At 44.7% G+C, this 16517-nt stretch overlaps 1 protein-coding gene across 2 annotated transcripts in view; it reads left to right on the top strand.

The window, feature by feature from the left end:
- PCIF1 (phosphorylated CTD interacting factor 1) overlaps positions 1-14532 on the top strand; it is a 128862-nt gene extending 114330 nt beyond the window's left edge. For both annotated transcript variants that reach the window (XM_077251689.1, XM_077251690.1), the window contains exons 11-16: positions 7330-7505; positions 7593-7679; positions 9327-9511; positions 9837-9930; positions 10007-10182; positions 13675-14532. In XM_077251689.1, coding sequence (XP_077107804.1) covers positions 7330-7505; positions 7593-7679; positions 9327-9511; positions 9837-9930; positions 10007-10182; positions 13675-13888 — 932 coding nt within the window. In that variant the 3' untranslated portion in view covers positions 13889-14532. The remainder of the gene's footprint in view (positions 1-7329; positions 7506-7592; positions 7680-9326; positions 9512-9836; positions 9931-10006; positions 10183-13674) is intronic.
- The last annotated feature ends 1985 nt before the right edge of the window (positions 14533-16517 follow it).

Below are 16517 nucleotides of genomic sequence, written 5' to 3' on the forward strand. Positions count from 1 at the left end.
CCCCATCACCACACACAATCCCGCCCCCCCACCCCATCACCACACACAATCCCGCCACCCCATCACCACACACAATCCCGCCCCCCCACCCCATCACCACACACAATCCCGCCCCCCCACCCCATCACCACACACAATAACGCCCCCCCACCCCATCACCACACACAATCCCGCCCCCCCACCCCATCACCACACACAATCCCGCCCCCCCACCCCATCACCACACACAATCCCGCCCCCCCCACCCCATCACCACACACAATCCCGCCCCCCCACCCCATCACCACACACAATCCCGCCCCCCCACCCCATCACCACACACAATCCCGCCCCCCCACCCCATCACCACACACAATCCCGCCCCCCCACCCCATCACCACACACAATCCCGCCCCCCCACCCCATCACCACACACAATCCCGCCCCCCCACCCCATCACCACACACAATCCCGCCCCCCCACCCCATCACCACACACAATCCCGCCCCCCCACCCCATCACCACACACAAAAATCATCACCACACACAATCCCGCCCCCCCACCCCATCACCACACACAATCCCGCCCCCCCACCCCATCACCACACACAATCCCGCCCCCCCACCCCATCACCACACACAATCCCGCCCCCCACCCCATCACCACACACAATCCCGCCCCCCCACCCCATCACCACACACAATCCCGCCCCCCCACCCCATCACCACACACAATCCCGCCCCCCCACCCCATCACCACACACAATCCCGCCCCCCCACCCCATCACCACACACAATCCCGCCCCCCCACCCCATCACCACACACAATCCCGCCCCCCCACCCCATCACCACACACAATCCCGCCCCCCCACCCCATCACCACACACAATCCCGCCCCCCCACCCCATCACCACACACAATCCCGCCCCCCACCCCATCACCACACACAATCCCGCCCCCCCACCCCATCACCACACACAATCCCGCCCCCCCACCCCATCACCACACACAATCCCGCCCCCCCACCCCATCACCACACACAATCCCGCCCCCCACCCCATCACCACACACAATCCCGCCCCCCCACCCCATCACCACACACAATCCCGCCCCCCCACCCCATCACCACACACAATCCCGCCCCCCCCACCCCATCACCACACACAATCCCGCCCCCCCACCCCATCACCACACACAATCCCGCCCCCCCACCCCATCACCACACACAATCTCGCCCCCCCACCCCATCACCACACACAATCCCGCCCCCCCACCCCATCACCACACACAATCCCGCCCCCCCACCCCATCACCACACACAATCCCGCCCCCCCACCCCATCACCACACACAATCCCGCCCCCCCACCCCATCACCACACACAATCCCGCCCCCCCACCCCATCACCACACACAATCCCGCCCCCCCACCCCATCACCACACACAATCCCGCCCCCCCACCCCATCACCACACACAATCCCACCCCATCACCACACACAATCCCACCCCCCCACCACATTACCACACATAATGTCGCCCCCACCACATTACTACAGATAATCCCACCACATTACGATACATAATCCCGCCCCCCAGCACATTGCCACACACAATCCCGCCCCCCACCTCATTACTACACATAATCCCACCCCCCCACCTCATTACTACACACAATCCCGCCCCCCCACCCCATTACCACACACAATCCCGCCCCCCCACCCCATTACCACACACAATCCCGCCCCCCCACCACATCACCACACATAATCCCGCCCCCAACACATCACCACACTATTATTAACTTTTTAACATTTTAAGTTAATATACCACCAGTGTACGCACTATTGAATGTTGTCATTATTTAATCACCAGCAGCGTTAATTGCGGTAGATGGCAATGAGCGTGCCGAGCGTTAGCTGGCTGGAAACATCTAGTATCTTATAAGCGTGCTGAAAATTTGGGGGATAAATTAATGCATTCTGATATAGGCCTTTTGAAGACCAACAAACAAACTTCTCTGACAGGGAAATCAAGAACAGGCTGCTTTCCCTGCCTCAACTGTGTTAACTGGTCCTATATGATGAAGGGCCCAATCTTTAAACATCCAATTACAAATGAAATTTTTCCTCTTAAATATTTTTTGACATGTTCTTCTGATTTTATAATCTATGTCTTGCAATGTCCTTGTAAACTTTTATATGTGGGTGAAACTACCTGCGATTTGAAAACACGATTGAACCAACATAGATATTCCATCAGGAAAGGTAGGTTGGACCTACCGGTCCCTAAGCATTTTATTGAAAACAAACACAGGGAGAAGGACCTTAAGTTCACTATCTTTGATCAGGTCCCACCACTCAGAAGGGGTGGAGATAGGGAGAAACTACTTAAAATAAAAGAACTGAAATGGATCAAAAAGCTCAACACTTTAAAACCATTTGGCTTGAACGTAGATTATAAGCTTGGTATAACACTGTGATTGGTTTTTCCCTCTTTGATTCTTACCGTAGTTACTTTCTGAGAACCTTTTTTAGGGCCAATAAACCACTTTTATTTTTTCTATTGGAGTGCTGCCTTCATTTTTCTGGACAATAGCATTAGATTTGGTATATACCTGGAATCCTGACTCCTCAATTTCCCTGACTCCAACTCTCAACCTCGAAAATCACATCAAGCTTTTCATCACTATTATGATACAATAATCAAGCTATTTACTTGCCTTAATCCTGATTTCCTGTTCTCTCTAGCAGTTCTGAGATGAGTGCAGGCATTCCTTCCCAGTGCCTTTTTCCTCTGATCTGTAGAGGAGGAGCTTCAGTTCTGAGCATGTACATAAAGTGCAGCACAGATTCATCTCAACTAAAAGCCCAGATCCTGAGATCAGGAACAGAACAGACATTTATAGGACATTTCAGAACTTTCCCAAATTGTCATACAATATTCATCACATCCTGCATTGTACTACTGTACCCAATTTATTATATACCGTATTTTAGGAGTCTGTCCATTTTATACAGGCTCCAACTCTACCAAAATGGACTTTGGCTCCACAGCACTGTATGCTGGTGCCCGCTTTTTGCTTTATTCTGTCTCTGATCCAGTGTTTTAGGGTCTTTTTTTTCCCTCCAAACCTGGGTGCCACACTTCTCAAAGTAACTAACTTGAAATGGCCAGCACTCACATGGTTGATCCCTCCATCAGAGAGTTGCCTTAAGAGTTACAAGTGTGTAAAGGATTGTAATAATAATCGCAGCGTGCAAATAATCAACCCAACCAAGAATAATTAGCATTGCTTAGTGCTCATTGTCTTTTAACCTTTGGCAGGTAGCAGTCTACTACTTTTATTTTTTTATGGTTTGAATGGGCCCTAATCAATTTATTTGTTTTTGATTTGTTTTATATGGGATAAATTGTATTTTTTGTTGCTTTTTGATGTACATATAAATTATCCTGTCATTTATTGAATTAATATTGTTTTTTTGTTGTGTATTATTATTTTTTTAGTGTATACATTTTAAACATAATCTGAATTCCTCAAGTTCTTTCGCTCACGTGGCTACCTAATTTGAAATTTTTTTTCTATTACTATTTAATAAAATGCATTTAATATGACTATAATTGTCTTTGGGTTTTTTGGAGGGTGAAGGAGCTGGCTATTTTATTATTACATTTTTATTTGTCCCAAATATATAGTGCCCCAAACATATCTAAGTGCATTTTTTCCACTGTAACTGGGACAGCTATAGGAGGGGAAAACAGCCCACAACAGTGACAGAAGTCGCTGTTAGAATTTGAGCTAGGGCTGCAGTGTGGATGCTTCTCTACCTACTGTACCGTGGGCTCATAGAGTGCGATATCACTGGCAGGAGAGACAGGAGTGCTAATAAACCTCAGAGTCCTCCTGACCTGCTCTTACTACATTGCAAGAGCTTAAATTCTGAGTGCTTGGTCATTATGAGGTTAAATGAAAAATGGAGGACCTTGGCAGTCTTTTTGAAAGTATTAGTTTTCTATTTAGAGCTTTTGTGTAGACCAGTGTTGACAAAATACAAACAATGTATACCGTAATCTTATCATGCAGTCATAATCCTTTCAATCTGGTCCTTAAGCTGGAGTCACACTAAAGGCCCCGTCTCACATAGCGAGATCGCTAGCGAGATCGCTGCTGAGTCACAAGTTTTGTGACGCAACAGCGACCTCCATAGCGATCTCGCTATGTGTGACACGTACCAGCGATCAGGCCCCTGCTGCGAGATCGCTGGTCGTGTCAGAATGGCCTGGACCTTTTTTTGGTCGTTGAGGCCCCGCTGACATCGCTGAATCGGTGTGTGTGACACCGATCCAGCAATGTCTTCACTGGTAACCAGGGTAAACATCGGGTTACTAAGCGCAGGGCCGCGCTTAGTAACCCGATGTTTACCCTGGTTACCAAAAAAAACAAACAGTACATACTCGCCTTTCGGTGTCCCTTGCCGTCTGCTTCCTGCTCTCACTGACTGCCGGCCGTACAGTGAGAAGTGAGAGCACAGCAGTGACGTCACCGCTGCGCTCTGCTCTCACTGTACGGCCGGATCTCAGTGAGAGCAGGAAGCAGACGGCAAGGGACCTGGACACCGAAAGGCGAGTATGTAGTGTTTGTTTTTTTTGGTAACCAGGGTAAACATCGGGTTACTAAGCGCGGCCCTGCGCTTAGTAACCCGATGTTTACCCTGGTTACCCGGGTGCTGCAGGGGGACTTCGGCATCGTTGAAGACAGTTTCAACGATGCCGAAGTCGTTCCCCTGATCGTTGGTCGCTGGGGAGAGCGGTCTGTGTGACAGCTCCCCAGCGACCACACAGCGACTTACCAACGATCACGGCCAGGTCATATCGCTGGTCGTGATCGTTGGTAAATCGCTTAGTGAGACGGGGCCTTAAACGACTTACCAACAATCACGACCAGCGATACGACCAGGGGAACGACTTCGGCATCGTTGAAACTGTCTTCAACTATGCCGAAGTCCCCCTGCAGCACCCGGGTAACCAGGGTAAACATCGGGTTACTAAGTGCAGGGCCGCGCTTAGTAACCCGATATTTACCCTGGTTACCATTGTAAAAGTTAAAAAAAAAAAAAAAACAGTACATACTCACATTCTGATGTCTGTCACGTCCCCCGGCGTCCACAGGGTTAAAACTGCTTTCGGCAGGAGCGCAGCTAATGCACGCGCTGCTGCCGAGAGCTTCGCTGCACTGAATGGGTCAGCGCCGGCAGTAACAGCGGTGACGTCACCGCTGTGCTCTGCTTTACAGCCGGCGCTGACAGTGTCAGTGCAGGGAAGCTCTCGGCAGCAGCGCGTGCGCGTTAGCAGCGCTCCTGCCGAAAGCAGTTTTAACCCTGTGGACGCCGGGGGACGTGACAGACATCAGAATGTGAGTATGTACTGTTTTGTTTGTTTTTTTTTTAACTTTTACAATGGTAACCAGGGTAAATATTGGGTTACTAAGCGCGGCCCTGCGCTTAGTAACCCGATATTTACCCTGGTTACAAGTGAACACATCGCTGGATCGGCATCACACACGACGACAGCGGGTGATCAGCGACCAAAAAATGGTCCTGATCATTCCCCAACGATCTCCCAGCAGGGGCCTGATCGTTGGTCGCTGTCACACATAACGAGATCGTTAGCGGGATCGTTGCTACGTCACCAAAAGCTTGACGTTGCAACGATATCGTTAACGATATCGTTAACGATATCGTTATGTGTGACTCAGCCTTTACTTCTTACTAATCTTCTGCATGAATGTGATCAATTTTAGATGCATTTAAGCAATAATATAAATGTTAGGTATGGAGGAGTACATAGCCTCTAATACTATGGCTGCGTGAAAAAGGAAGCTGAAAAATTGAGCTGCTACCTCTCTAATGATAAATTGTGAAATGACTCCATATATAATTTTGGACCTAGAAATTAAATTCTGATATAGATGGACACTGAATTCAATAGCTTTAAGCACCATCACTCTGATTGGAGAACTTCCTATTTCATGTGGGTGCTGTAAGTTCTCGGGTGTAAATAGAAGTTGTAGTTGTTAGGATTGACAAGAGTTTATCAGGTTTAACCTGTAGCCAAACATGTTGATCCAGAGAAAACGGCATAAGGCAGCGATAACTTCCATATAATTGGAAAAATTCCTTCCCCACTCCACATCCAGCAATCGGACTAGTTCCCTGAAACAACGTCCCATCACACAACATACAGCAGTACCCATAACCTGTAATATTACATTTTACAAAAAAGACATCCAGGCTTTTCTTGTACTTGTCAAGTAAATTATTAACCATTACAGCATTATGTGGCAGAAAGTTCCATCATCTCACTGCTCGTACAGTAACGAGTCATCGCCTGTGATGATGATTTAGCCCTTTTTTATCTAGACATAAAGAACATCACCATTGCAGGCCTATGTGTAAAACGGTAATTACAAAGATCTCTGTACTGTTCATTCATATGCTTGTACATTGTAATAAGAGCGCCTCTAAAGGTACCTTCACACTCAGCAACTTTACAACGAGAACGACAACGATCCGTGACGTTGCAGCGTCCTGGATAGCGATCTCGTTGTGTTTGACACGCAGCAGCGATCTGGATCCCGCTGTGATATCGCTGGTCGGAGCTAGAAGTCCAGAACTTTATTTGGTCGTCAGGTCGGCGTGTATCGTCGTGTTTGACAGCAAATGCAACGATGCCAGCAATGTTTTACATGGAGCTAACGACCTGTGAGAACGATAAGTGAGTCACCGTTACGTCACAGGATCGCTCCTGCATCGTTGTGGAGCTGCTGTGTTTGACGTCTCTACAGCGACCTAAACAGCGACGCTCCAGTGATCGGCTCGTTGTCTATATCGCTGCAGCGTCGCTGAGTGTGACGGTACCTTTAGCCTTCGTTTTCCAAAACTGAATGACCCCAAGTTTGAACCTGTCTTGTAACTGCGGTCCACTCATTCCCTTAATCTTAGTTGCCTCCTCTGTACCCGCTCTAGCCCAGCTATGGCTGCAAAACTTTCATCCTTACTCAGAAATTATATTGAACATTTATAGAAATTGGTGACCTGATGAATCCTCTTTTTGTTTCCATTACTAATATTTGTGATGTTATTTAGCTTGATGACAATGTGTTCCTCAGATAAGTTACAGCTGTAGCAAGTCCTGTTCCATGTCACCAGTTATTAGACAAGGGATGTATAACAGAGGCAGAGTTAACCCTAAATTTGACACTATAAATGGGTTTATACTGTTTGTGGACTTTTCTATAGTAATTTTAACCTTTTCAGAATTTGTCACTCTGGAATAATAAAAATGTTTTACAGAACCAGCTGCAGTTGCTCCTTCTCCAGATAAAAGAGTGTTCTGCCACCCAGTACGGCTGACAACGCCAGCATTGCCTACCCAGGCAGGAGTAGATGTTCAACAAGATGGCAGCTTGGTTTGTGTGCGTTACAAAGGGGAGTCTGTCCGGATTAACCAGAGCTACTTCAGCAAATTGGTGAGCCGACGCTCCGAATAAAATCCTAGGCTTTGTTTTGTATTTCCCTATGTTCATTGTCCAATCTAAAATTTACTGTTTTTGCAGTTCCAACTTTATCGTCTCAGTTGCACAGATGATCCAGGATCGGAAAAGTTCTTGTCTCGTGTGTGGTGTCTTTTGCGAAGGTATCAGGTACGTAGATCATTAATGCTGATGGGCTATGTTCTGGTGCATGGATTAAATTACAAATTCCAGGTTTACTTTTGGGCAAAATATTTTTGGTTTTGTGTTAACGCTTAGGAGCAGGAAACCAAAAATGATGGTATGCCACATGAGTGACCAAGAACATGTAACATTGACCATAATGGATTACATCACGGTGTACTTCTTCAAGACACAATTTTCAGGAACTTTTATATGTATGTCCATTGATTTTTATGGTAATTTTCCCACACTCCGGTTTAAATAACATGCTTTTTTCTGTGTGATGTTATGATTGCAGCAGTACTATACGGCTTTTTGAAGTTTTTTTTTTTTAATCACTTTAGTAAACTTTGGCCCCAATTCATTAAGTCAATTATGCAAAACTTTTGGCGTAAAGTGGTTTGAAAGTGACAACATTGCCAAACACAACGTTTTAGGAGTTTTCACTCTAGTTTCATCCAGCTTTGCCAAAATGGGTGGCGCTAGGGCAGAATGGGGGAATAATGCCACGAGGCCCATCTAATTTTTGAAGAGCTGTGGTATACCTTACACCAGAAATCTTTCCAGTCAGACTGGGTAAGATTTTTGGTGAGGCACACAACTCTTGGCAGATTCTCCTGATTTTTTAAGAGACATGCACCAGTCTTGATGATTTGGGATCTTAATCTTTTTTTTTTCTTTTCCACTAAAAGACTTTGAGGAGAAATTTCTTGATATTTAGCCCCCTTATCAATTGATCTAGATTGCTATTAACCATAACACCTCGGGGGGGTTATTGTTAAAGTCAGCACTTGCTACTGATGGATGGTACAACACATCTCTTGTGCCCTTGCCATATGCTAAAGCCATTGCATGATGATACATAATAGTACAAGTATTTTACAGGAAGGGGTTAATAAATATCATTGTACCATTTGCCCCCAATGCCAGTAAGTTGTTTACAAGTTTGTGAGGAACATAACTAATTTTCACAAGATTGAAGGCTTGTAAGCACTCAGGCCTCTTCTCTGCCTTGGTTTGTTCACATGTAATGGATCCTCAATGTTGTAGACTGGAGGGAAGGTGCTTATGAAATATTCCATTCATGAAGAGAACATTGCCATCTTCCTAAGTCACCGATACAGGACTCTTAGGCCACTGTTCTTTGCAGATTAGCTGTGGAAATTCTGTGGCTTTCTGCCATTGCATTGAAATGTTTAATCTGTGGCAATATCCACATTTACAAGATTGTTCAGGTCAAGCTTTAGAAAGAATCCTTGGTATGTGAACATGGACACAGACCTTTACCTGGTTCCTACATGTTATTTAGCAGTCCCTTTGTTTCCTCTGTTAGGGTAACCTTCTGACTTTGGTACTATTACTCTAGTCCTATTGGAAATGGATAGGAGCATCACTACCAATCACATTTCACCCCTCATGTATCAGAAAGCAGTGATTGCTATTGTCCCTGGTTCCACTCCTTCATGCTTTCTGATATAGGAAGTCATCACATTGAGAAGAAAACATCCAATCACACAGTAAGCAGTGTCGGTGGGGTAAAGGCACAGGAATTTTAGTGTAATTAGATTTCAGTGCATTAGGTTGTTTTTTAAAGTGAAATGAACGAATAATGGTGTAAATCTGTCTTTCATACAGGTGATGTTTGGAACGGCACAGTATGAAGGCTCAGGGCTGCAGGGGGCGCTCCCAGTCCACGTGTTTCAAACTTTGCACAAGATTTTTGGTGTTACTTCTGAGTGCTTTGCTTCTCCCTTGAACTGTTATTTCAAGCAATACTGCTCAGCATTCCCCGACACTGATGGATACTTTGGCTCCAGGGGGTGAGTCTTCAGATCTACATCACCACTGCAGGATGTATCATTTTTAGCTAATTTATCAATTATGCATTATACTCAGTGTGACAAACGTGTTTGCGGAGACAAATCCCACCTTGTGTCTAGTGGGTGTGAATACGGTGCTGGCATCCTCTCTGATCATTTAGAATATGGGTCACAAGACGTAAAGCTATGTGACTGACAAGACAATTTGCATATTGTGGAGGAGCAAGGTCCTCATAGACTTGAGTGTCTATCATATTGGATGCTGTAAATAAATAATATCCTGCCTCTGAGTTTTACCATTTTCTTGGTGTTTTTTTTCCCCTAGGCCATGTCTCAGTTTCTTTCCAGTAAGTGGTTCATTCGAGGCCAACCCTCCATTCAGTGAGGAACTGATGGATGCCATGGTCACACATTTTGAGGTACAAGAAAAGCAGTGTCTCTGCCTGTTATTCGGTGACGTGGTAGTTCTCTGGGTGATCAGCCTCTTCTTTTCAGAACCTTCTGGAGAGTTCAGATCAGCCCCTGTCCTTCATTGTGTTTATCCCAGAGTGGAGGGACCCACCAACACCTGCCCTGACACGTATGGAAGAAAGTCGCTTTAAACGTCACCAGTTGGTTCTCCCAGCCTATCAGCATGAATATCGAAGTGGCTCTCAGCATATGTGTAAGAGGTATGTAGTGATGACATGGCTCTGCAATAACCTGTCACGGGTAGCCACTTCAAAGCTGTAAACCTGTTGGATCAGACATTAAAGGGTTGCTCCACTACATTTATATTTATGATCTATAAGCATAGGTCTTCAAAATAAGATTTGTAGGGATCTGATAACCGATCAGCTGTTCATGGTGCTGGCAGAGGCTAAGTGTAAATGTAAGCAGTGTACGTAGATGGAACAGCACAGCGTTGCACATTGTAGCCATGCCTGGGTACTGCAGCCGAGTTCTTATTAAAGCAAATAGTAGGTGAGTCTACATGTAGACAGCTGCTTACGTACCATCACTGCCATAATTGAAAAGCTGCCCAGCTACATCAGTTGTGTAGCAACCGCTGCCGGGTACTGCAGATTCACTTGAATAAGGGCAGATATACAGTAGTAGCCAGCGGGCCCTAAACAGTTGTTGGAGCTGTCCTGTTAACACAACACTCCAGCGTTTTTTTATTGCACGGCTGGAGTGGTGCTTTAAATGTAATTCCCCTGTCTCATACTCACCTGCCACTACATTCATCGTTTTCCAGCATCAGTCTCCATCGAAAAGTGACCTTTCAGCAGCTCCAGTGTTTCATGGTGCGGAGCGGACGTCACTTTTGATTACAAGTCTATGAGAGCCTTATTCTGGCTCTCAGACTTGCATTGAGAGCTTGTGTTGTAGCTTCTGACCTCTGGCCAGGGAGAGGGAGAACATATGATGGGGGGCAGTAGACTTACATTTAAATGGCCACCCCAGCGCTGAAAAAAAACAAACACTGGAATGGTGCTTTAAGCTCGGCAACTGCTAACATCCGTCCGGCACCGTGAGCAGCTATTAGTGGGGGTGATGTGTGTTAGACCCCCAAAGATCTACTACTGATGACTTAGCCACAAGAAATCAGTATAAAAGAGTTGGAGCAACCCATTAAACATTCAGAAAAAAAAACAATCTATGATGGTGACACTGATGATACCTTTAGTCAGCATCCACTGTGTATCGCGCTTATTAAATGAATCCATTTTAAAATAAAATGGTGTGGGGTCCACCATAGTTTTCCTAACCAGCTGAGGGAAAGCCAACAGCTGGGATCTGGTGTTGATATTCTGAGAAGGGACCAATAGCCATAAAGGTTCCCAGCCTATTAACCCCTTCACCCCCGGAGCTTTTTTCGTTTTCGGTTTTTGCTCCCCTCCTTCCCAGAGCCATAACTTTTTTATTTTTCCGTCAATATGGCCATGTGAGGGCTTATTTTTTGCGGGACGAGATGTACTTTTGAACGATACCATTGGTTTTACATGCCGTGTAACAGAAAACGGGAAAAAAATTCCAAGTGTGATGAAATTGCAAAAAAAGTGCAATCTCACACTTGTTTTTTGTTTGGCTTTTTTGCTAGGTTCACCAAATGCTAAAACTAACCTGCCATTATGATTCTCCAGGTCATTACGAGTTCATAGACACCTAACATTTCTAGGTTATTTTTTATCTAAGTGGTGAAAAAAAATTCCAAACTTTGCTAAAAAAAAAAAAAAAAAACCCGCGATTTTCCGATACCTGTAGCGTCTCCAATTTTCGTGATCTGGGGTCGGGTGAGGGCCTATTTTTTTGCGTGCCGAGCTGGCGTTTTTATTGATACCATTTTGGTGCAGATACGTTTTTTTGATCGCCCGTTATTACATTTCAATTCAATGTCGCGGCGACCAAAAAAACGTAATTTTGGCGTTTTGATTTTTTTTCTCGCTACGCCATTTAGTGATCAGGTTAATCCTTTGTTTTTATTGATAGATCGGGCGATTCTGAACGCGGCAATACCAAATATGTGTAGGTTGATATTTTTTTTTTATTGTTTTATTTTGATTGGGGCGAAAGGGGGGTGATTTAAACTTTTATATTTTTTTTATTTTTTTTATATTTTTAAACACTTTTTTTTTTTAATTTTGGCATGCTTCAATAGCCTCCATATGAGGCTAGAAGCATGCACTACGCGATCGCCTCTGCTACATAGAGGTGAAGTACAGATCACCTCTATGTAGTAGAAATGGTGGTGTACTTTGAGCGCCGACCACAGGGTGGCGCTCAAAGCAATCGGCCATCAACAACCATAGAGGTCTCAAGGAGACCTCTGGTTGTTATGGCAATGCACTGCTGACCCCCGATCATGTGACGGGGGTCAACGGTGCGAGGAGTTCCGGCTGCGCGGCCGGGAGCGCTAGTTAAATGCCGCTGTCAGCGTTTGACGGCGGCATTTAACTAGTTAATGGGCGCGGGCGGATCGCGATTCCGCTCGCGCTCATTGCGCGCACATGTCAGCTGTACAAAACAGCTGACATGTCGCGGCTTTGAGGTGGGTTCACCGCCGGAGCCCACCTCAAAGCGGGGGATCTGCCAGCTGACGTACTATTCCGTCAGCTGGCAGAAAGGGGTTAATATCTCACAGCCTTTACAGGTTATTATAGGGGGACCCAAAAAAAATTACTAACCAGCAAAGGCTAAACAGACAGCTGCCGGCTGATATTAATAGTCTGGGATGGGGCCATGGATATTGTCCCTCTCCCAGACTAAGAACATCATCACTCAGCCGCCTCAACAGTGGTGCGTCCATTAGATGCCCCATTTCTGGCACTTAGCCTCCGCCCTTCCCACTTTCCCTGGTGCAGTCGCAAGTGAAGTAATAGACGTGGGGTTGATGGCAGCTGTTTTATGTCTGCTGCCATCAACCCCAAGGGGTTAGTTAGCACAGGCGAAAGACCTCTGTGCCTGTTATTGTGAATCTCCTCTGAACGCCAGCCCGTAGTCAAGCGTCCATAGAAGATTGTGAGTTTTGCTGTGCATAGCAGTGCTGAAGCCCTGCTATACGTAGCACAGGCAATCAGGCCATCGCAGCTTCAAGTTTCCTAAGCGGACTATTGAAGTCAGTAAAAATATATTAAAAAAAAAAAAAGTTCAAGTCTCATTGAAAAAAGAAACAAAAAATACACATATTTAGTATTGCTGTGTTCACAAACGCCCAGTCTATCTACATATTAAAACAATCCGATCGGTGATCAAAACATTGTATAAACCCCAAATAGTATCAATAAAAATGTTAGCTCAGGGCGCAAAATATAAGCCTTCACCTGGCTACCGATCACGAAAAATGGAAACGCTATGGGTCTCAGAAAATGGCAACACAAATTTTGAAATTTATTTCCACCAGTTAAATTAAAAAAACAAAAAACAAACAAACTGTAAATGTTTGGTATTTGCATCCTTGTACGAACCTGGAGAATTATATTGCCAGCTCAGTTTTAGCATTTAGTGAACTTGTTAAATAATAAAAGCAATTGTGTAATTGGACTTTTTTTTTTGCAATTTTTCAGCAGTTGGAATTTTTTTTACCAGTACACTATACAGTATGGTAAAATAAATGGTATTGTTGAAGCCTGTGTGCTACTTTTTCTACTTACATTTCTTTTCTCTGTTTATTCTGGTCACAGGGAAGATCTGTATTACAAGGCTGTACACAACACTGCCATACTGTTTCTACAAAATGAAGCCGGCTTCCAGAAGTGGACACCTACCCCAGAGCATGTTCAGGAATTGTGCACAGCATATAAACACTCCGCAAGGTTTTCCAATTCCTCGCCTGGGTGCCCTGAGAAAGAGCCCACAAGGGAGGAGGGCACGAGCAAGGACAGTATGAATAATTAGAAAACTGACATTCCCATTTTTGTGGGCAATGCATGCCCAAGTCAGTAGGGCAGAACGTAAAACTCCATTCACTAGGACATAAGTCTGATCTCTTTTAGTCTTTGTACTGTAAAGCTCCATCAGAGAATCCATCAGTTCCCAATGGGCATGGTGCTGACTCCTACACTTTGTAGGGTGCAGAGGCATTATCCCAAGCTGATTGCCCTTGGGTTGAGGATGATACCGGGCTTCTGTTTTCTCTATCTGTAGAAGCCGTGGTCATTTCTCCTCTGCTGTGTGGGAGGCCACATTGTTCTGTGTGGAGGTGTTAGGGAGGAAATAGCTCTGATGAAGTGTGAAGTTGTGTGTGTGGTGCACTGCTCATAAGTATGAAGTTGTGGATAGAAATACTTGGCCTCCCATCTTAGGGGCTGTATGTAGCTTTCCCATGTTGTATATAGCTCTATGTATTGGCACTCAGCAGTATCTTTGGTGTTGTTAGGGAATTGCATGTTTTACTCTCTCCTCGCATTTTGTGTGTCTGTGTATTTTTTTTTTTGATATTGTGATTGGTGCACGTTGGGTATGTGCTAATTATACTTGTAATTAATTTAATGTCTAACCATTTTATTACTTTTATCAAACAGTAAAAGGTTTATTTTTGATTTTGTCTCCGAGTATTAACTAAAAAGCAAAATATGCACCTAAATAAATGACACTTCTTCAGACTGCACGCACATAGAGGAGCATCACTGAAGCCTATTATCTCCTAAACACTGGTCACAGAATAATGCAGCCAACATTTACTCTTCTGATCATCTGCAGTAATCAGTATTACCCAACATTAAGCGTAAATGTCAGCACATGGGCTGACTGTGGCGTTCCTTTGCATTTGTTACCACCGCCTGTTGTGCCCTTTGATCTGTCTGCTTTATGTCTGTGGCGCTCTTATATTTTCCACTGTGTGTACATTGTGTCGGTTCTAGATCACACCAATTTCTGGTGATGAAAAGTAATGAAGCTGTTTTCTTAACAGATTTGGTGACAAGATAAGACTTTGCCATATGATGTATATTTTTTTTCAGTTATATGATCGGCCTGAAGGGGATACCCAAAAAATCATTATAATATGAAAAACCATTGATGGCTGTTAACCTTTTCACTTCAAAGCCTGTTTTCACCTTCCTGACCCGGTCAAATTTTACAATTCTGACCACTTTATGTGGTAATAACTCTGGATCGCTTCAACATATCCCACTGATTCTGAGAAGTCATGCCACACAAAATAATTAATAGAAAACAATATTCCTGCATGATTGCCATGACGTAGCTGTAAGACAATTTGAGGGAATCCCTTTCCAATCATGAAGTACAGTTACGTCATATGTCGCTGGATAATAGTGGGTTTAATAATGTTTGCACCATTTGTTCCATAAAGTTACAGTGTTCATCATGTTTTTGCTTTTTTCTTTTCCTCTTTCATGTTACTGCTTATCTTTATATCTGGGGTGACCTCCATGCAGAATAAGTCTCCTTCCTCCATGGTAGTTGACAATATAGGTCCCTCCTTACTTCTCCTGCCTTGCTCCTGCAGAGGCTCTCTGCTCCCTCCCTGACAAGCAGGGCAGATGACTATTTCCTTTGGCTGTTTATGCAGTGAACATAATATCATTATGCAGAGAGTGACTGAGCATGTGTGACCACCAGCACTCCGCTTATGGAAAATGTCCTCAGAAAATAACCTATTGTTGAAAATCAGATTTTTATGATAAATGCAATTTTAACCCTGTTGATGTACATGTCAGACGAGAGAGAAATGTCCCCATACCCCTCCCCCAGTCTCTCCACCTCCTCCTGAAATAAAATGGCGGGCGCAGTGCACCCGACTGAGATCTGCCAGCTGGACACAGCAGGGATTTTTCCTTTTGGTTTCTTTTGATCTCTGTGATAGTGTATCACAGTGATCAAAAGCCAGTAATTAGTATGTTACCCCCTTAGTCAGATTACATTTTTTTTATTTGATAATCTTTCTTTCTTTCTTTGGCTTTAGGATTAGAGTTGGGCTTAGGGTTATGGTTTGGTTAGAGTTGGGCTAGGGTTAGCCTTGTTTTTTTTTCAAAAGTTAAAAAAAAAGGATGACCATATGACTATTAGTATTGAGTGCAAGTGCTCGCTACTTGAGTTTCCATCAGTTTCGCTTGAGCACCTGCAATTCTTGGTACATACCCGAGCACTCCGATGCAAATTCAAGTAGCGAGCACTTGCGCTTAACACTAACGACGTCATATTCAATATGACGACCTAATGTTATCAAATTCTGTGTAGTACCTTTGGGTTAAAAAATCCTTGAGGTGTCTAGTTTCCAAAATGGGGTCACATGTGGGGGGGGGGGGGTGTTCCACTGATTAGTAACATCAGAGTTATTACCACATAGCGTGACAATTGTGCAATGTTTATACTGGCCACTAGACCTAATACTAAACTCATACTTCCTGTTCTGTACAGAAGACTTTTCAGCATTCTCATTATCATCACAGACTTGATTGCAATGCAATGACTTATAGCACTTGTATCTACATTAGATAACACAAGATCCGCCATTCACAAATAGGTGATGTCACCGCTCACCTCCCTCCTCTATGCATAATGA

Source organism: Ranitomeya variabilis, chromosome 4 (assembly GCF_051348905.1).
Source record: "Ranitomeya variabilis isolate aRanVar5 chromosome 4, aRanVar5.hap1, whole genome shotgun sequence".
NCBI lineage: Eukaryota > Metazoa > Chordata > Amphibia > Anura > Dendrobatidae > Ranitomeya > Ranitomeya variabilis.